Raw genomic sequence first — 25,278 nt, 5'->3', positions numbered from 1 at the left:
ACTGGGAACTGAGAAGCTGATCGATTGGACGGACCCCATTGCTTCTCCCTCCTTCGCTCTCGGACTCGATTATCCACCCGAATAGACAAGGCTACCAAGCTGTCCAGGTCACTAGGCTCGGATAGGAGATCAACTCATCCTTGAGCTGCTCCGACAGACCCTGGTAAAAGGCCGCTTGCAGAGACTCCTCGTTCCACCCACTCTCCACAGCCAACGTCTTGAACTCGATCACGAAGTCGGCCACGCTGCGAGTTCCTTGGTGAAGCGAAAACAGGCGCCTAGCTGCGTCCCTCCCTCGGACGGAATGGTCGAAGAGCTTCCTCATCTCGGCCGTGAACCCCTGGTATGAAGCCATGCAGGGGTCTTGTCGTTCCCAAACGGCTGAAGCCCACTCCAGCGCTCGACCACGCAGCAACGCAATCACAAAGGCTATCCTAGCCTTGTCTGTGGCATAAGAGTAGGGCTGTAGATCGAACACTAATCCACACTGCATAAGGAAGGAACGGCATCTTCCCAGCTCCCCCTCATATTTATCCGGCGTCGGAACCTTGGGCTCACGGAAGGACACAGCTCCAGAAGCGGCAGGCGAGATGGGTGAAACCGGTAGTGGATCCTCCACCGGAAACTTGCGTTGGTTCTGGACCTCCGTCAGACCGGTAGAAAGGTTCCGAACTGACAACGCGATCTCCTGTAGTACCGTGCTATGATGGCCCAACATCTTCTCCTGATGGGTAATGGCATGGCGAACAGAGTCCAGGTCCGCTGGGTTCATTACTGGCCGGATCGTTCTGTCACGAGTTGCTAAGCCAGAACCCAGAAGCAGACCAGGACAAGGTAAGTTGAAACGAAGGTGAGTGTTTATTACAAATTCAAGAGTGATGCTGAATAATCCAGGGAACAGAGCGGGCGGCGTTGATTAGTTGTTGGGGGTGCAGTGGTTGATCCCATCCTGGGTCGGCAGCCGCCGACCACCAGGCAGAGGTTGGATGAAGGTTCCGGACGGGTGACTGCAGATGGAACAAAACGGGGTGAGTAAGCAACAAACCAACAAGGTGCAAAAACAACAAAACTAACGCTAGGCTCTAAGACTGATACTCTGGTAAACCTACTGTTCATGGCTAACGATCCGGCAGGGAATGGATGTTAGGCCAGAGCCTAAGAAGGGTGATGATCAGGACCAGGTGTGCAGATTGCTGATGGGATGCAGGTGCGGAAATCAAGAGAGCTCCCCGGAGCGTTCCAGAACCCTCGGGAAACTGGAGATCACGAACATAAAAACTAGTCCACAGACAGGACCCGACTCAGACTGCCGGGATCGTTACACGTTCACCTTCGATGGCCACTGGCATGATGGAGAAGCGTGCTTTTCAGGGATGAATCCTGGTTTCAACTGTACCTGGCAGATGGCAGGCAGCGTGCATAGCATCATGTGGGCGAGCGTTTGCTGAAGCCAACATTGTGAACAGAGTGCCCCATGGTGGCGGAGGGGTTATGGAATGGGCAGGCATAAGCTAGGGGCAACGAACACAATTGCATTTTATCGATGGCAATTTGAATGCACAGAGATACCTTAATGAGATCGTGAGGCTCATTGTCGTGCCATTCATCAGCCTCCATCACCTCATGTTTCAGCATGATAATGCATGGTCCCATGTCGCAAGGATCTGTACACAATTCCTGGTAGCTAAAAATGTCCCAGTTCTTCCATGGCCTGCATACTCACCAGACATGCCACCCATTGAGTATGTTTGGGATGCTCTGAATCGACATGTAGCCTACGACAGCATGTTCCAGTTCCCGACAAAATCCAGCAACTTCGCAGAGCCATTGAAGAGGAGTGGGACAACATTCCACAGGCCACAATCAACAGCCTGATCAACTCTATGCTAACGAATTGTGTCGCTCCTTGAGGCAAATGGTGGTCACACCAGATACTGATGGTTTTCTGATCCACACCCCTACCCTTTTTTTAAAAGGTATCTGTGACCAACAAGGTATCTGTATTCCCAGTCGTGTGAAATCCATAGATTAGGGCCTAATTAATTTATTTCAATTGACTGATTTCCTTATATGAACTGTAACTCAATAAAATCTATGAAATTGTTGCTTGCATGTTGCGTTTATATTTTTGTTCAGTGTAGTTCTAGTCCTTATCAGGGTCTTTACCTGGGTCTGTCTTCTTCCTCTTCAGGTAGAACACCAGAGAACCAATCAGGATCCCAGCAACAACCAGAGCAGTACAGGTCGCAATGATCAAAGTCTGCTGAGTGTAGTCTGTTGGAAACCGAGTATGAAAGAGAACATGCTAAAAATGAGACATCTGAGGACTTACAACACCGTTCATTGCTTTTGCTATGACTCCAAATGCATCACAGTTGAGTAGGGGGCAAAGGGCAATGTAGAGACATTGATTTGGTTACTTGTTTTATGTTGTTTATAATGATGATCATGATGTCTCACTGAATCTATTCATTCAGAGGATGTGATCTACTGTGACCTACTATAATTGACTATCGTCATTAGTAACCTTTCAGAGGCGATGGTAACCCTAGGCCTGGTAACCCTGATCTTCCACCAGCACCACGGAGTCTGAGGGGAACACTCGCTCTGAGCATGCCCTCTATGAACACCCCACACTGCCAGTACAGCTGGTCCCTATGGAGGCTGGGCAGGGTCACACTGAGCGTCCTGTTGGGGTGACTCTCTGTCAGGACATCCTGTTTGACCAGCAGTCCCCTCCTCCCCTCCATCCTCAGCCAGGCCAGGGTCACAGGGTCACCGCTCACCTCCGACACCTCACACTTCAGCACCACCGACTGGCCACCAGGGGGCCCTCCAGATGCAGAGACTGGGCCAGAGAACAGAAAACATAACAGAACTTTCCCCTCTGAAAGAACAGTATACCGTAATAATAATGTAGGCCTAGTATACAGCTGATTAATTAAACATGTTATTTTGTGGTTGACAATCAGAGAACCAACATTAGGCTACGTGAACAGAGAATGTCTGCTCTCTCATTGAACATTGTTAAAAGACAAAAGAAAAGTTACCTTGAATGGTTGTGAGTTGAACATAAGACATAAGATGGCTATTAAAATTACATCTGAACAATCCTCCATCCTCAAATGCCACTGGTGAAACTCGCAGGGGGAAATATATATGGTTGAACGTGGGAGATGAGAACCGGTCAATTTCTAGTCTATCATCTGAAGTCAGAGCAGTAGGTGCTTCCACTGGAGATGTGCTCTTGGTCCAGGAGGCTTTGCTGTACCAGGATAAAGACCTGCACATCATCTTCACCTCACTGCTGTTGCTGCTCTCTCGGAACAAAGTTACTGGCTTGTTTAATGTGCCTGGAAAAAATAAACATTGTGGGAAAATACTATGAAGAAGAATATCTACAACAATCAAGTTAATCTACACACGAGTGAATCTTCAGTTACTGTTAATTAATTAATCTATTACTACTACTATCCACAAATCTAGCTAACTTACTTGTCTGAACATTCAAGGTATTATAAACCTCATATAACCGTGTTCCATTCTGTCTGAGAGTGCAGTTGTATCTTCCCTTACTGCTCTGATCAACACTATGGATGACCATGTGGACTGTGTTGTCGTAAAACAACGTGGTGTTAGAAGTAGGATCTCCATCTCTTTCCCACTGAAGTGTGGTCCCTTCTTGTAGGCTGGACAGCTTACAAATAAAACTCACATCAGAACCCAGACGAAATGAAGGCCAATCATAGGGGGTAACTGCAAACGTAGAGTTGTAGATTACTTCAAAAATAATTGGTTAACATTTACAAATCGAACATCCTTGATGTTATATCCAGTACGTGTTTTTAGTGTTATCAAACACAAAAGGAACATGCTTGTGTTTGACTCTAATTCTGATATTGACGAAGTGACAATAAACAAATATACACAATACCTTTGAAAGCAAACGCCTCAAACCTCACCACAATAACTGAAGCTGGTTTGGTTTGCATGAACACAAACTCTCCAGCATTTCCAAAGTTTGGCCTCATGGAAAGATTATATCCACTGCCTTTTGAAAAACCCAATGTGTTCGATACAGATTCCCAAGTGGATGAAATTATTTTGGCTATTGTGGTGTTTGAGTGTCTGCCGTCATGTGAGGTCCATATCCATTGGTAATGGTGCTCTGTCCCTTGTAGAACCATGGGGGAAACTGGGATAGTGACTCTGTCTCTTGACTCGGCAATGAAAAATATGTTCTTTGACAATACTGTGGAGAGTAGAAATGTGTCAGAATGTCTATGTAATATAATTCACCGTTCTCTATTAAAGGCTACAGCAAATTCCCCCCCCCCCCCAATCTGTCTCTCTGTCTCCGATGACTCCTCGATAGCTTTATCATTGTACTTGTATGCCAAACTTTAAATGGAGATTATTATTATTTTACACTAAAATTATCTTGATAATTCAACCAGAAACCAGCTACTCACCTTCGGCTGAGAATCCTTGACCGTATGCTGATATCCATACCAGGATCCACAACAACGTAACACTCACAGAGCCTCTGTCCTTCCCCATGTTACTGTAACTACTTGTTCTGTTCCCCTCTTTGCTCAGTAGCAAACTCATATCATTACTGAGGTACCTGTTAAGTTTGTACAGGAAATGACTGATGAAAATAGGAATAAAAGAAAAACGACAGATTCAAATCAAATCAAATGTTATTGGTCACATATACAAGTTCAGCAGATGTTATTGCGGGTGTAGCATCATTTCTTGTGTTTCTAGCTACAACAGTGCAGTAGTATTACTATATGTAATGCAAAATAAAATGACTGCACATCTGAGGATACTTCATGACATCTCACTTTACTTGTATCCACCCTATACTGTATGGTGGGGCTGGGGTTAAGGGGTAGGGCTCCCTAAGTCATCAATAGTCACCTGCCACACAACAATCCTTATAGAAATTAATGGTATCAAAACAATCGTTTTCATGAAACTCCATAGATAGACAGTGGTGTTCAAGTTCAACCACAAGTTGAACTTCCTACATTATGGACAGTCCATTTATGGTTCTCTATTACTGACAACTTCCCTATTACAGGAGAGTCAAATGTTGAAATAAGCTGAGACACTGTTGCCAAGGTAGAAACTAACAAAATATTTTGGACATCAGAGCAATCTTGAGGGAATCTTATTTGAGTCAGAAAAATATAGTCATACTGTATGATGTGTAAGATATACAAAACCTTGCAGAGAGGAGAGTCTATCCAACTGACAATCTCTTAAGAAAAAAATAGAAACTACTGGAACCAAGACTTAAAAAGAATGGATATTGGCACAAGATAGAGGGAATGTTGGAGCATAACGAACAAAATTATAGTTATCAAAAATGTACGCTTAATCCAGTATAAACTAATGTATAGAATTTATTACACAAGAGACAAAATTCATAAATTCTACAGCACAACGACAGAGTCATGTCTTAAGTGTAAAACTAACAATGACTCAACCATCCATGCCTTCTGGGAATGCTATGAAGTCCAAAAGTTATGGGCAGAGTAAGAAACTTGGCTGTAAGAAGTATTACTATGTCAATTTACTTCTAATCCGTCTGTCTGCATATTTCAAGACATGGCATATGAGGGTGCAGTGAGATACCCGATGGGTTGGACGATACTACATCTGGAAAAAACGTATACTTAAAAACTGGAAATCAAACAATCCTCCATCGTTAACACAATGGAAAGGTCAAATGCTTTATTATCTAAATGTTGAAAGGGCGTGGGCGACGGAGAGAATCAAAATGGTGCCATTTGAGACCATGTGGCGGAGAGTGATGCAGGCGCTGGAGATGGGGGTGTGAGCAGGTGGGTCTGAGCAGGGGTGATATTGTGGATGTTTGTGAGACGTTGTCGTTTGTATGTGTATGTTTTGTAACAAGTTAAAGTGAAAATTCACTCCAAAATCGAAGTTTGTCCGTTTTTTGAAGACTATTGTGGAGATGAATCCACGTGTAGGCTAGATTTATGCCTCTGTCCCAAATGAATGAGAAATATATGTACTGTCTAATTCAGTCATTTTATATGGTGCCTGCAGTGTCTTTTCCATTCCTTTGGGATTAGGTTGGATGCCTCTGGTCCTTTTTTATGGAGAGTATCCAAGAGGGAGTGTTTCCTTACCTTTTGGTCTTTGACAGCAGAACCCGAGAAGAACCAGTATTACTAGGGTGGCACCCACTGCAATCTCCCCTCTGACCTCCGTCTCTGTGCCCATCCCCAAGAAAGCCTCTCAAGTACAAATGATAACCTCTTTCCTTCGTTACAATAAGCCTATGCCAGGGTAAAGCAGAGGTCCCGTGCTGAACAATTTCTTTAGATTAGCCTGGGTTTGGAACATATGGGGTCAGATTGCAGAGAGTCTATATAATCATGACAAGTTGTTACCTGTCATTGAAGACACTGTTGTCTGTGTGGGCATTGTGAGGTCAGGGAGGCTGTCGCTCTGAGCAAGCCCTCTGAACACCACACACTGCCAGTGAAGCTGGTCCCTACGGAGGCTTGGGGCGGTTTCACACTGAGAGCCCTGTTGGGGTGACTCTCTGTCAGGACGTCCTGTTTGACCAGCCGCCCTCTCCTCCCCTTCATCCTCAGCCTGGCCAGGGTCACAGGGTCACCGCTCACCTCCAACACCTCGCGCCTCAGCACCACCAGATGATTCATGATGGATACACCACTAGGGGGCACTGTGGAGACTGAAATGGAAGACAGCGGGTATCAGTTATTTGTTCTCTCGAATGCAAGTAGAATTAATTTATTCTAAGAAATGTACCTTGGATATATTTAAAAAAGAAAAGAATGGTCACCCTTTATGGTTACCACATTAATAGAGGCGACTAGGAGGTTTTTAAAATGGAAGTTGAACCTTCCACCATCTTCCAACTCCACTGGTGAGATGTAAAGACGCTAAGTAGTAGCCATTGAAGTCCCCGTATGAAAACCCCTCAGTAAACGTCTTGTTGGATCCGTATATTTTAGATGTCACGACTGGAAACTCTCTTGCTGTAGATAGTGGTGTCCAAGATCATGAAGCACGGCCACAGGTGTACTCTGCATGGCCATGGGTGTACTCTCCTACAAAGCAGTGTCACCATGTGAGAGTGCCATCGGATGAAACTGTGGGGAAACTCAAAGCTGTGTTTAGTCAGAGGGGAAAGTTTCATTTAATTTAAATCCAAAGTCTTCTGGCCATTACTGGTGCATCTTCTTGTAAATGTGACAAATGCCTTCACCATTTAAAACGAGACCAATGTAATTGATCGTCAATAACTAATGATCAAGAGGACAATATTCAGACTTTACATAAAGGTTGATATTTCAGTTAGATAAGAACACATGTTGTACCTTCCTCAGTTCTTACAGCATTAGAAATACTATTAACAGTGTTCCATTCTGTCTGAGATTACAGCAATATCTCCCCTCACTGCTCTGATCAACACTATGGATGACCATGTGGACAGTGTTGTTGTAGAATAACATGGTGTTAGACGTGGGATCTCCATCTCTTTCCCACTAAAGTGTGGTCCCTTCTGGTAGGCTGGACACCTCACAAATCACATCAGAACCCAGACAAAATGAAGGCCAAAAGAAAGGTGCAACAAAAAATATGTCATTTAAAAATGGTTACATATGGTTACATATTAACTATAAATGAACAAAGGAAGTGAAGAAAATAGGGTAATTGCAGAAGCTGGCTTTCAAAACTATTTCATCACCGGAAACTATTTTGTCATATTGGAAAATTCACAATGGATTGTCTGTACAAAACAGACAAGAATTGAATTACTTTTTGTAGCAAAGACAGTGAGACATGCTCTGGTTGAGTTCTTGCAACAACATAAAACAGCCCTGCACATTCAAACTTTGGCTTCACTGTGATGTCATAGTCTTTGCTGTGGGAGAAGTAGTCACTGAAGAGTGGACTGACCACTAGACTGGAGGATACACCTCTGGCTATAAGCTATGAGTCTCTCCCATCATGTGATGTCTACTCCCAGCTGAACTCTGACCAGTGAGGTTGAGCCAGATCTGACACTGACTATTGATCAAGGTGTGACACAGACAGATTCACACTCTGTCACAGAGATGAAGAACATGCTCCTTTTCATCACTGTGTGTGGACAAGAAGACACAGATCTGGTCAAATAACACTTTTAATTCAACCTGTAGGTGTTTAAAACATGCAGAGATGACATATTGGGCATCTGGTTTAAAGCCTATTTTTTACTTTCTGAATCAAGGGTAACCGATTCAAAATAGAGAATGTTTTTAAATATATTTTCTAATTGGTATACCAGGTTCCCTTTGATAGTAATATAAGCTATTGTCCATATTGTACAGCATGTAGTCCTGTAAAAACACATTTCAATTGCTTGTCGCAAATATTTGGGTTTCGAATGAAATATTCTGCATGTCAAGTTTTCAACAAGATTGTCAGAGCAGCAAAATAATGTGGTCCATACCCTGACCTGACATGGTTAAACTCTGATTCAACCCATATCTGAGGCACAACTCAAGACTTTGTTTAAACAGCAGCTTTCACAATTTCCTCTCATCTGAATATTGCATTCCTCATTGTAGCAACTTGTTCTCTTGATCTGCTAACGTGAAGGTTTTCTCAGGTGAGTTCAACCATCAGCATATGTGTTCCCCATTTTGATCATTTAATGCTGCGGTTGGATGACCGAGGCAGGCAATGTCTAATAGTTACAGTAATGAAATTAACCCAGAATATTCTAAAGTATGTGCTTTTATTGTCAATAGCATTAGTAATACTGTAAGAAAAACACACCACGGTAAAAAGGTACAAATTGAACTGGAATTGAAATAGAATCAACTCAGACTATGAAAAATGTGACTTAACATGATCTAAACTGGTGCTACAGGAAGCAGTTTGTTAGTTACATCACTGGTCCTACAGTGATTCATTAAAAACATATGGTACAGTAAGTAAAGTACATGATGTAATAATGGGGTTACACCCGTTATAACTTTCATCATTGAATTTTGTGAAAGTCTTTAGCTTTAAAGCTGAAATCCTTCATTGGTGAAACTGCCATGTTCGTTTAGGATATTACAAAGAAGTTACTGCAAACAACGAACATCGTTTTTTCCCTCTGACATCATTGCAGGCGTGATAGGACAGCAGAATATACACAGCCATTTTTTTTACCACACTGACAAACGCTCCTCTCCTCCGTTCTCATCAACAAAACAAAACAATAAGAAATGTGCTGGGGGGGGGGGGGGTCGAACAGTGGCGCCGTTTCCCCTAATGCGGATTCCATCTTTAAATAAAAATAAGCTAGAGACATGGCTCCAATTGCATGGGTTTGATACCGTTTGGTTGGATTCCTGAAAGTTTAGAATGAAAAATGATTGTATGAAATAGTTTTAGCATGATAAACATAATAATACATACATTGCTTAAATGTATTTTATGGACAATCAAATGCTGAAAGCTTCGGATAGTATAGGCCTGTATGCTTTCTCTGCTACCCCTGGAGTTGTCCTCAAGCATCAGCTACGGACATCTGTAGCTCAACAGCTCCCCTCCCTGGTTCCTTATCTGTAAAAGCATAACAAGACTGGGTAACATTTTACTTGACACCCAGGGTCATAACACGTTATGACACAGTCATAACCATGTCATAATATGTAACAACAGCTGACAATTTGTCATAACCTGTCATATGGTCATAACACTGTCATGACTGCATAGTATAATTATTTTACAGCTTTTAATTTTGTTTTGTTGAAATTGTAATGTTATTTAAAAGTGTGTGATGATGAATGGCCACCCACTCTCATGATGTCTTCTCAGTGGCTGTTTTCATAGGTGTTAAAGTGCGGCGTGTTTACATAGATCAGCTCAGGTATGACTTGGTCTCTTTAAAACAGAGAAGATAAAAACAGAGAAGATAAAAAAAGAGAGTTGCAGACTAACATGTCAGTGTAACTGCAGCCCTTGAAATTGTGTTTAGTGTTTTGTGTGCACTTATACTGCACTGAAGCTACGTTTGTCTCTCTCTGGATCATCTTTCCTCCCAGTCAGTGGTAAGTCTGGCATACCTTCAAGGTAAAAATAAAATATCACTTGAGACAGTCCTGATGTCAGGTTTTGGGTGGGTCGAGTGGGAATTGATATGGCCAGCACGGGGTGGGTTCGGGTACTCTCTTTTAGTGAAAAATACTAAATGCCAAAATGTGAATCACCTATATACATATAGGCCTCTCTCTCATACATCTGTTATACCATTTATCTCATGAATTGTACATCATATCACTTCCAAAGTGAAGAGTATATCTTGGTCTCCTTGTGGATCAGTTATGTTACCATAGACTGGGTCATTCTTCTGGGTGAGTGATAGGGATGTCACAGCTTTGAAAAAAGAGATCATAGAAAAATAAATGTGTACACAAATGTTTTGCATGGGCCTAAAATATAGCAACCCGACAAGTTCGATCAGGAGCAGAGACAGCCCTGTTACTGTAGTTCTAGTCCTTATCAGGGACTTTACCTGGGTCTGTCTTCTTCCTCTTCAGGTAGAACACCAGAGAACCAATCAGGATCCCAGCAACAACCAGAGCAGTACAGGTCGCAATGATCAAAGTCTGCTGAGTGTAGTCTGTTGGAAACCAAGTATGAAAGAGAACATGCTAAAAATGAGACATCTGAGGACTTACAACACTGTAATTGCTTTTGCTATGACTCCAAATGCATCACAGTTTAGTAGGGGGCAAAGGGCAATGTAGAGACATTGATTTGGTTACTTGTTTTATGTTGTTTATAATGATGATCATGATGTCTCACTGAATCTATTCATTCAGAGGATGTGATCTACTGTGACCTACTATAATCGACTATCGTCATTAGTAACCTTTCAGAGGCAATGGTAACCCTGATCTTCCACCAGCACCACGGAGTCTGAGGGGAACACTCGCTCTGAGCATGCCCTCTATGAACACCCCACACTGCCAGTGCAGCTGGTACCTTTGGAGGCTGGGCAGGGTCACACTGAGCGTCCTGTTGGGGTGACTCTCTGTCAGGACATCCTGTTTGACCAGCAGTCCCCTCCTCCCCTCCATCCTCAGCCAGGCCAGGGTCACAGGGTCACCGCTCACCTCCGACACCTCACACTTCAGCACCACCGACTGGCCACCAGGGGGCCCTCCAGATGCAGAGACTGGGCCAGAGAACAGAAAACATAACAGAACTTTCCCCTCTGAAAGAACAGTATACCGTAATAATAATGTAGGCCTAGTATACAGCTGATTAATTAAACATGTTATTTTGTGGTTGACAATCAGAGAACCAACATTAGGCTACGTGAACAGAGAATGTCTGCTCTCTCATTGAACATTGTTAAAAGACAAAAGAAAAGTTACCTTGAATGGTTGTGAGTTGAACATAAGACATAAGATGGCTATTAAAATTACATCTGAACAATCCTCCATCCTCAAATGCCACTGGTGAAACTCGCAGGGGGAAATATATATGGTTGAACGTGGGAGATGAGAACCGGTCAATTTCTAGTCTATCATCTGAAGTCAGAGCAGTAGGTGCTTCCACTGGAGATGTGCTCTTGGTCCAGGAGGCTTTGCTGTACCAGGATAAAGACCTGCACATCATCTTCACCTCACTGCTGTTGCTGCTCTCTCGGAACAAAGTTACTGGCTTGTTTAATGTGCCTGGAAAAAATAAACATTGTGGGAAAATACTATGAAGAAGAATATCTACAACAATCAAGTTAATCTACACACGAGTGAATCTTCAGTTACTGTTAATTAATTAATCTATTACTACTACTATCCACAAATCTAGCTAACTTACTTGTCTGAACATTCAAGGTATTATAAACCTCATATAACCGTGTTCCATTCTGTCTGAGAGTGCAGTTGTATCTTCCCTTACTGCTCTGATCAACACTATTGTCACACCCTGGCTCTGGGACTCTATTTGTTGAGCCAGGGTGTGTTTATTCTATGTGTTTATTTCTATGTTGGGGGTTCTAGTTTGTTGATTTCTATGTTTGCCTGAGTGACTCCCAATCAGAGGCAACGAGTGTCAGCTGTTGGCTGGTTGTCTCTGATTGGGAGCCATATTTAAACTGTCTGTTTTCCCTTTGTGTTTGTGGGTTTTTGTTCCGTGTTCGGTCATTGATACCGTGGACGTCACGAGTCGTTTCTTGTTTTGTATTCATGTTTAAACTTTAACTAATTAAAGTATGTTTGTTCATCACGCTGCGCCTTGGTCTACTCCTTACCTCGACCTTGACAACTATGGATAACCATGTGGACTGTGTTGTCGTAAAACAACGTGGTGTTAGAAGTAGAATCTCCATCTCTTTCCCACTGAAGTGTGGTCCCTTCTTGTAGGCTGGACAGCTTACAACTAAAACTCACATCAGAACCCAGACGAAATGAAGGCCAATCATAGGGGGTAACTGCAAACGTAGAGTTGTAGATTACTTCAAAAATAATTGGTTAACATTTACAAATCGAACATCCTTGATGTTATATCCAGTACGTGTTTTTAGTGTTATCAAACACAAAAGGAACATGCTTGTGTTTGACTCTAATTCTGATATTGACGAAGTGACAATAAACAAATATACACAATACCTTTTACATTTACATTTACGTCATTTAGCAGATCTCCTTTGAAAGCAAACGCCTCAAACCTCACCACAATAACTGAAGCTGGTTTGGTTTGCATGAACACAAACTCTCCAGCATTTCCAAAGTTTGGCCTCATGGAAAGATTATATCCACTGCCTTTTGAAAAACCCAATGTGTTCAATACAGATCTACAAGTAGAGGAAGTAATTGTGGCTATTGTAGTGTTTGAGTGTCTGCCGTCATGTGAGGTCCATATCAATTGGTATTGGTGCTCTGTCCCTTGTAGTTTTAACCTAAATCCAATGACATGGTGACATGTTTTGTTGATTTCACATTAGTTGACAACTCAACCAAATGTAAAGCAAAACTAGATGTTGAACTGACGTCTGTGCCCAGTGGGATCACTTAACAGGCCAGTCAAATGTCAACATTATTGAAACTTTACTATGGGCAAAAAAAATTCCAGTGAAGGGAAATCTTAACGCTACAGCATACAATGACATTTTAGACAGTTCTGTGCTTCCAACTTTGTGGCAACAGTTTGGGGAAGGCCCTTTCCTGTATCATCATGACAATGCCCCCGTGCACAAAGCGAGGTCCGTACAGAAATGGTTTGTCGAGATCGGTGTGGAAGAACTTGACTGGCCTGCACAGTGCCCTGATCTCAACCCCATCGAACACATTTGGGATTAATTGGAACGTCGACTGCGAGCCAGGCCTAATCGCCCAATATCAGTGCCCGATCTCACTAATGCTCTTGTGGCTGAAGTCACTGCAGCAATGTTCCAAAATCTAGTGGAAAGCCTTCCCAGAAGAGTGGAGGCTGTTATAGCAGCAAAGGGGGGACCAACTCCATATTAATGCCCATGATTTTGGAATGAGATGCTGACCTTCTAGGCAGAGTTGCAAAGAAAAAGTCCAGTGTCTGTGTTCTTTTGCCCATCTTAATCTTTTATTTTTATTGGCCAGTCTGAGATATGGCTTTTTCTTTGCAACTCTGCCTAGGTCAGCATCCCAGAGTTGCCTCTTCACTGTTGATGTTGAGACTGGTGTTTTGCGGGTACTTTTTAATGACGCTGCCAGTTGAGGACTTGTGAGACGTCTGTTTCTCAAACTAGACACTCTAATGTATTTGTCCTCTTGCTCAGTTGTGCACCGGGGCCTCCCACTCCTCTTTCTATTCTGGTTAGAGACAGTCTGCGCTGTTCTGTGAAGGGAGTAGTACACAGCGTTGTACGAGATCTTCAGTTTCTTGGCAATTTCTCACATGGAATAGCCTTCATTTCTCAGAACAAGAATAGACTGACGAGTTTCAGAAGAAAGTTATTTGTTTCTGGCCATTTTGAGCCTGTAATCGAACCCACAATTGCTGATGCTCCAGATACTCAACTAGTCTCAAGAAGGCCAGTTTTATTGCATCTTTAATCAGCACAATAGTTTTCGGCTGTGCTAACATAATAGCAAAATGGTTTTCTAATGATCAATTAGCCTTTTAAAATGATAAACCTGGATTAGCAAACACAACCTGCCATTGGAACACAGGACTGATGGTTGCTGATAAATGGCCTCTGTACACCTATGTAGATATTCCATTCAAAATCAGCTGTTTGCACGCACAAGTTACTGTCAGGTGGTTGAAATGTTGCACTCAATAAACTGTGGGAGCATTTAATAATGTGACTTAAACTCGGCCCCTTGGGAGCATAGGGCTTCCACTATGGTTCTCCTCTAAATTCAACAGTGTGCGGATGGATATCTATTAGTCTTTCAGAATTGAGTGTATCCCACTAAAGTAGCAGATCTCAGTCAGGAGTATAGTGGGTTTCATAGAGTCCTTCTCCATGTACCAGGCCTTCCAGAGGGCGGAGCCTGATGTTGCCAACGCACTGCTGCAGAGAACACAAGACAGGTAACAACCCCGCACTGCTGCAGAGAACACACGACAGGTAACAACCCTGCACTGCTGCAGAGAACACACGACAGGTAACAACCCCGCACTGCTGCAGAGAACACAAGACAGGTAACAACCCCGCACTGCTGCAGAGAACACACGACAGGTAACAACCCCGCACTGCTGCAGAGAACACACGACAGGTAACAACCCTGCACTGCTGCAGAGAACACACGACAGGTAACAACCCCGCACTGCTGCAGAGAACACACGACAGGTAACAACCCGCACTGCTGCAGAGAACACACGACAGGTAACAACCCCGCACTGCTGCAGAGAACACACGACAGGTAACAACCCCGCACTGCTGCAGAGAACACACGACAGGTAACAACCCCGCACTGCTGCAGAGAACACACAACAGGTAACAACCCTGCACTGCTGCAGAGAACACACGACAGGTAACAACCCCGCACTGCTGCAGAGAACACACGACAGGTAACAACCCTGCACTGCTGCAGAGAACACACGACAGGTAACAACCCCACACTGCTGCAGAGAACACACGACAGGTAACAACCCCGCACTGCTGCAGAGAACACACGACAGGTAACAACCCCGCACTGCTGCAGAGAACACACGACAGGTAACAACCCCGCACTGCTGCAGAGAACACACGACAGGTAACAACCCCGCACTGCTGCAGAGAACACAAGACAGGTAACAACCCCGCACTGCTGCAGAGAACACACGACAGGTAACAACCCTGCACTGCTGCAGAGAACACCACGACAGGTAACAACCCCGCACTGCTGCAGAGAACACCACGACAGGTAACAACCCCGCACTGCTGCAGAGAACACACGACAGGTAACAACCCTGCACTGCTGCAGAGAACACACGACAGGTAACAACCCCGCACTGCTGCAGAGAACACACGACAGGTAACAACCCCGCACTGCTGCAGAGAACAAACGACAGGTAACAACCCCGCACTGCTGCAGAGAACACACGACAGGTAACAACCCCGCACTGCTGCAGAGAACACACGACAGGTAACAACCCCGCACTGCTGCAGAGAACACACGACAGGTAACAACCCCGCACTGCTGCAGAGAACACACGACAGGTAACAACCCTGCACTGCTGCAGAGAACACACGACAGGTAACAACCCCGCACTGCTGCAGAGAACACCACGACAGGTAACAACCCCGCACTGCTGCAGAGAACACACGACAGGTAACAACCCCGCACTGCTGCAGAGAACACAAGACAGGTAACAACCCTGCACTGCTGCAGAGAACACACGACAGGTAACAACCCTGCACTGCTGCAGAGAACACACGACAGGTAACAACCCCGCACTGCTGCAGAGAACACAAGACAGGTAACAACCCCGCACTGCTGCAGAGAACACACGACAGGTAACAACCCTGCACTGCTGCAGAGAACACACGACAGGTAACAACCCTGCACTGCTGCAGAGAACACACGACAGGTAACAACCCCGCACTGCTGCAGAGAACACACGACAGGTAACAACCCCACACTGCTATAGAGAACACACGACAGGTAACAACCCCGCACTGCTGCAGAGAACACAAGACAGGTAACAACCCCGCACTGCTGCAGAGAACACACGACAGGTAACAACCCTGCACTGCTGCAGAGAACACACGACAGGTAACAACCCTGCACTGCTGCAGAGAACACACGACAGGTAACAACCCCGCACTGCTGCAGAGAACACAAGACAGGTAACAACCCCGCACTGCTGCAGAGAACACACGACAGGTAACAACCCCGCACTGCTGCAGAGAACACACAACAGGTAACAACACTGGTCAATGAATGAATTTATGAATGAATGTATTTATGAAAGAATGAATGAATTTATGAATGAATGAATGGATTTAGGAATGAATTTATGAATCAATCAATCAATTTATGAATAAATGAATTTATGAATGAATGAATGAAAGAATGAATGAGCGAATGAATGAACAAAAGAATGAATGAACGAATAAACAAATTAATGAATTATTTTATTTTATTTTCATGCATGCCACTTTTATCAAATATGTTGATGTAATATGGTTGCAGATTTCTGAAGGAGATGGGAGTCAGGTCACCTGACACATCCATGGACGTGACAATGGAGTATTTCTGTGTCCTGGCATCTAAACCGGAGTAATCACTCTTTACAGTGTGATTGTGTTTGTGTGGAGACAGATGTGTGTCAGCGGTCCTAAGATATGTTAGTTCAAGCTGAATCCTCTTCAAGCTGTTGTTAATAGAGCAATGATTCTGTTTGCATAAGATGTCATGGAAGTCCCCTTTGTTTTGTACATTATAATGTAGAGCAAACTATTCACCTCATTCTATAGTCATATCATTATGAAAATGGTAGCCAAATGTATCTCTTCCTTGCCAGAAACGTACAATAAAACATTTAAAACTTTTTTATATTATCAAACTTCAAAAACTTGTCTGGATTTTCTGTTGCTTTCTTTTCAATATGGAGTGCATGGGTTCAATCAAATGTATCATATTATACCAACAGGGTGACGTACATAGCTGAGAGAACTCTGGTCGAATCTTGGACCAGTCCTTGACCGTTTATTAACTCTCTGTAAGGTGTAGTGGTAAACCTAGGTACAAAGCCTATTGTTGTCTAGCCAGGGGCGGCCTGTTCAATAGGGCGATATGGGCGACGCACTGCCAAACGGGAAAAGGAAGGGATTTTTTTTCTAATCAATTATATCACGGCAACAGTAGTTATCAGTGTTGTAATCTATACGTCTGATCTGCCACAGTGCCACACTGCCACTAAATGTCGAATCAGGCTAAAGTCGTGCTTCAAATGGCTCCCCCCCCTTTTGGGGCGATTTCAGTCAGGTTGAAAATCACCCAGAAGTCTGTAATAGACTCCCATGTAAAATCTATTTTTTTCAAATTTCAGAGCCTTCAATACAATCTCAATGGGTGTCTGTGGGCTTGCACTTACGCGCTTTCGTCATACGTTACGTAACCATGAACGTAACTGAGAAAAGAGTGGATTGTTTGAAAGAAGTTCCTTTTTGTCGGCGAACAAATGGAGATAAATTGGCAACGAAACAATTAGGACCTCCCAGACCAAATTTAATAATTCAACAGGTTTCTACTAAAGGCGGAAAGTCCTACACCCGAGGATTTTCCAAAAATTGGTACGAACGAAAAAGACATTGCCACTCACTCAACTGGATGACGAGGGATACAGGCTAGCTGTCCGCCGCCACAACGATGAGGTTAGTGTTGATAATCACAAGTTTACTGGATGTGGATATGGTGTAATAAAGGCAGTTTATTCAGAGGTAAATATATCTGGAATCGCGTTCACGGACCCGTTCGTCAAACTCTTAGGGAGCTATAAATTAAGCCCCATTACTTACCATATCAGATAAGAGAAATTGCTGCAGCTACATATATTTTACATCCTGGCCCTACATAGTTCACTATTTGCATCACTTACCAAAATATTACATGTGGTCATATATGCTTGGAAAGTGGAGATGCCATAGAACGTCAAAAAAGTAAACATTGCTGGAGACACATTGCCGTTTTGGAGAAGACATCGCGTTTGCTAGCGAAGAGATTTGTTGTGGCAAATGAACTTGGGCTGGGAATTGCCAGGAACCTCACGATAAGATATATGCATCAGCATTGCGAGTCTCATGATTCTATACGTATTGCGATTCGATACTGTGATTTTATTGCGCACCATATGTCTGTTGCAGAGGGATCAGAAAGCCATGAGAACGAGTTTTGATCAGTCATGGAAATAAAAGTGCTGAAAACAAATTTGCTCCCAATGTGAAAAGATTGAGAACAAGCTATGAAGGAACAATAATGGTGTTTTGGTGCAGGTACAGCCAACTAGCGCTAAAATATTGCGATATTGTCAATACAGTATATCGTAAAGTATCACTATGTAACTCGATTTCTTTCACCCCAATCCCTCAAATTAACGGTAAATAACTGAATTGTTTGCCCCACATTTAGCTAAGATGATTAGCTAGCCAGCTAAAATGTTTTATTTAGTTAGCAGTCGCATCTACAATAGTTTACTGTCAATAACATGTCTCCAAAAATGACGTGGTGTCTCCAATTGTGTTGACATTTTACAATTGCAATGCGCATCCATGAGTATCCACTTTCTGTAGCTCAGCTGGTAGAGCATGGTGCTTGTAACGCCAAGGTAGTGGGTTCGATCCCCGGGACCACCCATACACAAAAATGTATGCACGCATGACTGTAAGTCGCTTTGGATAAAAGCGTCTGCTAAATGGCATATTATTATTATTATTATTATCTGAAGAGAGCCCCGAAACATTGTGTGCAGACATTTTATGCAATAAATGAAGTAGGTTCAATCTAGTAGTTCTGATCTTCTGATTGGTCCTGATGAGTTGGGCGAGGTCCCCTGCAGGCTACTGTCACTGTTGCATTGGCTCTGAGTCGGGTTCTCTGTCTTCAAATGTTCAGCCTAAGAGAGGGGATTTTTTTGTGTGTGTGTGTGTGTGTGTTTAACAGTGATGATGTGTGTGTGTGTGTGTGTGTTTAACAGTGATGATGTGTGTGTGTGTGTGTTTGTGTGTGTGTGTGTCCTCAGAGCAAGAACTCGTGAGTTGGAAGAACTGAGAGGCCTATGGCGTGGGTGTTGTCCTTGGCCACCTGCTGACAAGGCTGACAAGATAGGACCCTTTTGTCTATTGTTATTGGATAGGAACAGAACTTATAACCAGCTCCTGACCTAAATAGATCTTAGCACAACATTTTACTCAACATATCATATTCCATATTCACTATAACAAATATATTTACTACGACATTAGCAAGAACCGCCACATCCTCAGCCGGCTAATCCAGTGTGTGAAGTTTTGCGGAGTGTTTGAGTTAGCTTTGCGAGGCAAAGATGAAACTGAGGGCTCCACCAACCCTGGTAAGCCAACACTTTTGAGATCAGTCAATAAATGCTTCTGGTATTGACTTATATGCTGCCCCTGTCTTCATGTTGTTGCTGGACATATCTTTTTTTAAATGTGTGTAGGTCACCTAAATCATCAGAAAAATTGCCCCTCCTGAGAATTTTTTCAGGAGCCGCCACTGTGTCTAGCTATGGCACAGTGAACCCCAGGCCGAATACAGCATGTCTTAATGATGTTATGCTATACATAATGATGTGTTATTGCAGTAACAGCCGGGGGGAAATTTAGAGAGAGGTCTGAATGTACAACATGATCTGAATAAGTAGGAAGACTGGCTTTTATGTCTTTTCCCTCCTCAATCATCATTGAAAAGCCACCTCATTGGCTAACAAGATTCTGATACCTCCCCCATTCCATCTCCACAGGACTTCTTATTGGTTCTGACACCCCACACAGCTCTCTGTGACCCCATGTAACCCTGGCCCCCTTCTTAAAAGGCCTCATTACTAAACAACCCACATTCCCATGAATCCACTGCAACGCCCCTTCCTCTCTCTATCCAGGGGCCTCTCTCATACATGCCTGGCCTAACACGTAGTGGTTTCCCTGGAACTGGACCTGTGAAGTAAGGGAATCTCCTGCGGTGAGTGTGTTAGTGTGTGTCTGTGAGTTTATGTGTGTGTGTGTGATCACGTTTGTTTATGTAGCCACCACACACCACAGTGAGAAGGAGTAACCTGGTCTCAGAGCATTTCGTATTATTCTGTACGTAAATCCGAGACACTCCATCTAGTATGATATGTTATGTTTCGCATGATCTGTATTAATTTGTGGATGTCCATCATCCATTTCATATGATATGTTACGAATTACAATTTGTTGTTGCTAACGTTGGCTAGGCTAAGGGTTAAGGTTAGGAGTTAGGTTAAAGGGTTAGGGGAAGGGTTAGCTAACAGGGTTTGCCTTAAGTAAACTTATGTCTTATGTAACCATACCAAACATTACATATCACAATAATTTGAGTGTCTCTGATTTAATATTACTATGTTATGTCTAGTCTGTGAGACCAGGCTGGAAGGAGAGCTTGCCTGAGTTTTAGTAAAAGCCTTCTGAAAAGCAGGTATCTTTCTGAGCAGAAGAGAACATTTCTATTCCTGTTGTTTTCTGCTGTAGTACAGCTCAGTGGCATGGCCCATCGTCTGTTTGAAGGTAGGGAGCATGCTACCTCCTACTGGAGGTACAGGGTCTCTCCCTCGGCTCAGCTCATTGAAGAAGTCATGTCCTTCCTAAAGAAAAAGGTAGGAGTGACATACATGTTTCGCAGAATACAAAGACTATTTGTTTGTTCTTATTTTGACATCATGCAATATGTATGCGTTCAAATCATATAGTTACAGTCTGTGGATGTAATAGTATTGAATAATTAAATTACAGAATTATATTGCTGCATGTTTTATTCCTGCTTTTCAATGTTTTGCAAATAAACTGAAGGTAAATTGACATCCTCCTGCCTTAAAAAAGATTCACATATACTAATGATGTCTGATACCTACACTACCGTTCAAAGGTTTGGGGTCACTTAGAAATGTCCTTGTTTTCGAAAGAAAAGCAATTTTAATGTATTTGTCCTCTTGCTCAGTTGTGCACCGGGGCCTCCCACTCCTCTTTCTATTCTGGTTAGAGACAGTCTGCGCTGTTCTGTGAAGGGAGTAGTACACAGCGTTGTACGAGATCTTCAGTTTCTTGGCAATTTCTCACATGGAATAGCCTTCATTTCTCAGAACAAGAATAGACTGACGAGTTTCAGAAGAAAGTTATTTGTTTCTGGCCATTTTGAGCCTGTAATCGAACCCACAATTGCTGATGCCCCAGATACTCAACTAGTCTCAAGAAGGCCAGTTTTATTGCTTCTTTAATCAGCACAACAGTTTTCAGCTGTGCTAACATAATTGCAAAAGGGTTTTCTAATGATCAATTAGCCTTTTTAAAATGATAAACTTGGATTAGCAAACACAACGTGCCATTGGAACACAGGACTGATGGTTGCTGATAATGGGCCTCTGTACGCCTATGTAGATATTCCATAAAAAATCAGCCGTTTCCAGCTACAATAGCCATTTACAACATTAACACAGTATTTCTGATCAATTTGATGTTATTTTAATGGACAAACAAATTGCTTTTCTTTCGAAAACAAGGACATTTCTAAGTGACCCCAATCTTTTGAACGGTAGTGTATGTGTGATGATCATGTCCTGTCCTGACAGAGGGGCGTGCAGCCCTGTGACCTGGCAGTAGACGTAGGCTGTGGATCGGGTCAAGGAACTGTGCTCCTGGCCCCTCACTTCTCCTCGGTGGTGGGGACCGACGTCAGCCCTGCCCAGCTGGAGGTGGCCCTGGACCACGCCACCGCGCCTAACATCTCCTATAGGTCAGAGCCACCGCCCCTAACATCTCCTATAGGTCAGAGCCACCGCGCCTAACATCTCCTATAGGTCAGAGCCACCGCGCCTAACATCTCCTATAGGTCAGAGCCACCGCGCCTAACATCTCCTATAGGTCAGAGCCACCGCCCTAACATCTCCTATAGGTCAGAGCCACCGCGCCTAACATCTCCTATAGGTCAGAGCCACCGCGCCTAACATCTCCTATAGGTCAGAGCCACCGCCCCTAACATCTCCTATAGGTCAGAGCCACCGCCCCTAACATCTCCTATAGGTCAGAGCCACCGCCCCTAACATCTCCTATAGGTCAGAGCCACCGCGCCTAACATCTCCTATAGGTCAGAGCCACCGCCCCTAACATCTCCTATAGGTCAGAGCCACCGCCCCTAACATCTCCTATAGGTCAGAGCCACCGCCCCTAACATCTCCTATAGGTCAGAGCCACCGCCCGTAACATCTCCTATAGGTCAGAGCCACCGCCCCTAACATCTCCTATAGGTCAGAGCCACCGCCCCTAACATCTCCTATAGGTCAGAGCCACCGCCCCAGAGAGGTGGAGGTCTTCAGGAGGAGGATAGGGTTGTATTTTGTTTTACTGACACCGACACTGACACTGATTCAAACCCTGTTTACATTACTGTGACAGAATGAGTTTTGGTAGAAGTAGGCCTACTGTAGAGGGTAGATGTTACGTACAGATTTATTTATTTCTGGGACATTTCTCTGAGACCTCAGAAGAGTCCTGGTATAATGAAGATTATAAACTGGGTGGTTCGAGCCATGAATGCTGATTGGCTGACACCCGTGGTATATCAGACCGTATACCACGGGTATGACAAAACATAAATGTTTACTGCTCAATTCCGTTGGTAACCAGTTTATAATAGCAACAAGGCACCTCGGGGGTTTGTGGTATATGGCCAATATAAAACAGCCCTTAACCACAGTGTGATGGGAGAAGGAACTGTAGGGTTAAAGTCCTTTGTTGAGGGGGACACAGTGAAATTAGGCCAACGGCCAAGACCGACAATGGGACCCTTGTCTGCTCAAACTCTAGTGAGAAAACATAAAAGCTACAGCTACTAATACTGTTCTGGAACACATCTACATGTACAGTAGATGTTCCCAGTTAGGATTGAATGAAGGGAGCCATATCCAAGGAACCAAACCAAAACACAACGTTGTGTGTGAATTGTAGTCTGGTTCCAGATTTGTTAGTGCTGTTTTGTCAACTAATATTGTGACCATAACCTTAGGAGTTGGCAAGAAAGCACTAACTGATCTGGTACCAGTCTGGTGGATATCTTTAAATTACAATATGTTTGTATGTATGTATCCCTGTGATAGTATGTCTCTTGTCTCTGTGTCTCTGTGTAGACAGTGCCGGGCTGAGGAGCTGCCGTTTGCAGACAGGTCAGTGGACCTGGTGACGGCCATGTCTGCCTTCCACTGGTTTGACCGGCCGCGGTTCCTCCAGGAAGCCCACAGGATCCTGAAGCCTAAAGGTTGCCTGGCTCTACTCAACTACACCATGGACATGGAGCTTCACTATGGAGACTGCTACCACAACCTCAACACAGTCTGCAAGGAGGTCTGGAAGCTCTAGAAAATAGAATAAAAGTATATTATCCAAACACATAATGATAAGTCGATCATATACAAAATTCAAAAATTGGCCTTTTATTTTATTTTATTTTTTATCTCATCAGTTTTATGCTGCACTCCTGCCCTATCGTAACCCGTGCCTGGGCCCCTGCTCTGTGGCTCTTTACAAAGAGTCCTACGATTCCATCCCCTACACAGAGAAAGAGTGGTGAGGCCTGAGCTCGGATACATCCACTGCCCTCGTTGCTATTACCTATGTACTTACAATAAGTGTTTGATTTGATGTATAAGATGGGTTGAGTTTACTCTAAGGTAATGCTAATGCTGTGTTGTTAGGCAGGAGTGTATGTTGGTGAGGAGGTCCATGTCTCTGTCCAGCTACATTGGTATGATAGAGTCCTTCTCCAGCTACCAGGCTCTACTAAAGAAAGACCCAGAGGAGGCCAGCAGACTGTCAACTGATATCACCCACAGGTTGGTCCCTGACACAATCCCTAGTTGATGCTGGTCAAAAATGTAAAGGTAACATTTCATGTTACATCTCACATCCCTCCCTCCCCCTCTCTCATTCTCTCTCTCTCTCTCTCCTCTCCAGACTGTTGGCTGTGATGGGGGTGACCTCCCCAGAGACTGAGCTTGTGGTTGGAGTAAGGTATTTCTTCATGCTCGCCTGCAAGCCAGAGGACTAGCTACTGATCAATGACTGAGACTACACTGTGTCCCCTGTGGTGAAACTGGACACTAATATGTGCTACTACTTATCTGTCTTAATTCATGATGATGAACAATTATAGAAATTAGTTATTATATTTGTATTAAAACTTTCCAAAGATTGGTATCTTATTTGTTATATTTGTCACTCTGGCTCCAGTTTTGTTACTTCACAAGCACACAAACACAGCCCAGTGGTACGAGTGATACCAGATACGTGTGTGTGTGTGTGTGTGTGTGTGTGTGTGTGTGTGCGCATGCGGAGAGTAGAGGATTTCTAGCAGATGGGATCAAAGCAGAGGGGATCTCTATATGGCAAAAAGTACTGGTACCTAGCATAGCACTTTCAGTATCTAGTTTTCCTTCATGGATACAAGCTTCTATAGATTCCTTTCCAGAATGACTGTGTGGGAGTTGTGAATCACACAATTCTGTTTCCAATTCCTAAACTCCAATGGCGGTCTCTTTAGCTACACAATCTGGTCATGATCATTTATTGTTGCCAAAACTGAATGTGTATTTTTACACTAAATTACATGACATTTGTATAGCTGCTACCTGAACTCTACTGACTAAGGTGCTGTTCCAACTATGGTCACTAGAGGTCATTGTTTGAATGTTCTTTTCTCAGGCCTATCTTTTTGAAGAAAACACAATTTAATTATATCTCTATTTGAGCAAAATAAGTAATTTTGTTGTGATCACAGGAAAATCATAATAATTCAGGTAAAGAGCCCCACAGTCAGGCAGACAAATCTGAATGTTCTATCATAAAGTGAGAACAATTAGTTTCCCTGGCTGATATGGCTTCTACTTAGAAATACTATAAGAGTAAATTAATAGATGACATTCACTGCTATAAACCTGTCTCCAATATAATCGCATAATTTACACAGACCCACTGCAGACCTTCGTGTGAAAAGGCGTTCCATGGTCTGTTTTGTCAACGAGCTCCATGTATTCCAAAGATTTGTGGTAACCAGATGATCCCAA

The 25,278-nt window shown here is 43.5% G+C and overlaps 3 protein-coding genes across 4 annotated transcripts; 1 reads left to right on the top strand and 2 right to left on the bottom strand.

Annotated features, from left to right (window-relative positions):
• Window positions 1–2,143: 2,143 nt before the first annotated feature.
• Window positions 2,144–4,561, bottom strand: LOC123482892. The gene is made up of 6 exons (XM_045212011.1): window positions 4,473–4,561; window positions 3,935–4,252; window positions 3,496–3,756; window positions 3,051–3,353; window positions 2,528–2,848; window positions 2,144–2,274 (listed from the first exon to the last, which is right to left on the bottom strand). The coding sequence occupies exons 1-6, from the start codon at window positions 4,558–4,560 to the stop codon at window positions 2,144–2,146; spliced, it is 1,422 nt and encodes a 473-aa protein (XP_045067946.1). The 5' UTR covers window position 4,561.
• A 4,222-nt stretch (window positions 4,562–8,783) lies between these two features.
• LOC121554920 lies at window positions 8,784–11,962 on the bottom strand. The gene is made up of 6 exons (XM_045212001.1): window positions 11,878–11,962; window positions 11,433–11,735; window positions 11,038–11,230; window positions 10,565–10,672; window positions 9,849–9,933; window positions 8,784–9,612 (listed from the first exon to the last, which is right to left on the bottom strand). The coding sequence occupies exons 2-5, from the start codon at window positions 11,674–11,676 to the stop codon at window positions 9,864–9,866; spliced, it is 615 nt and encodes a 204-aa protein (XP_045067936.1). The 5' UTR covers window positions 11,677–11,735; window positions 11,878–11,962; the 3' UTR covers window positions 8,784–9,612; window positions 9,849–9,863.
• Window positions 11,963–20,055: 8,093 nt separating this feature from the next.
• LOC121555014 (putative methyltransferase DDB_G0268948) lies at window positions 20,056–24,412 on the top strand. Of its 2 annotated transcripts, none has more exons than XM_041868775.2 (7): window positions 20,056–20,168; window positions 20,704–20,823; window positions 21,793–21,956; window positions 23,347–23,560; window positions 23,679–23,782; window positions 23,911–24,048; window positions 24,170–24,412. In XM_041868775.2, exons 2-7 carry the CDS (start codon window positions 20,713–20,715, stop codon window positions 24,261–24,263), a joined length of 825 nt encoding a protein of 274 aa, XP_041724709.1. In that variant the 5' UTR covers window positions 20,056–20,168; window positions 20,704–20,712; the 3' UTR covers window positions 24,264–24,412. The 2 variants fall into 2 exon arrangements, with proteins under 2 accessions (XP_041724709.1, XP_041724708.1); XM_041868774.2 differs by having other exon boundaries at window positions 20,699–20,823.
• The last annotated feature ends 866 nt before the right edge of the window (window positions 24,413–25,278 follow it).

Source organism: Coregonus clupeaformis, chromosome 40, assembly GCF_020615455.1.
Source record: "Coregonus clupeaformis isolate EN_2021a chromosome 40, ASM2061545v1, whole genome shotgun sequence".
In the NCBI taxonomy this organism is placed as follows: Eukaryota; Metazoa; Chordata; class Actinopteri; order Salmoniformes; family Salmonidae; genus Coregonus; species Coregonus clupeaformis.
This window is presented reverse-complemented; position numbering and strand designations above follow the sequence as displayed.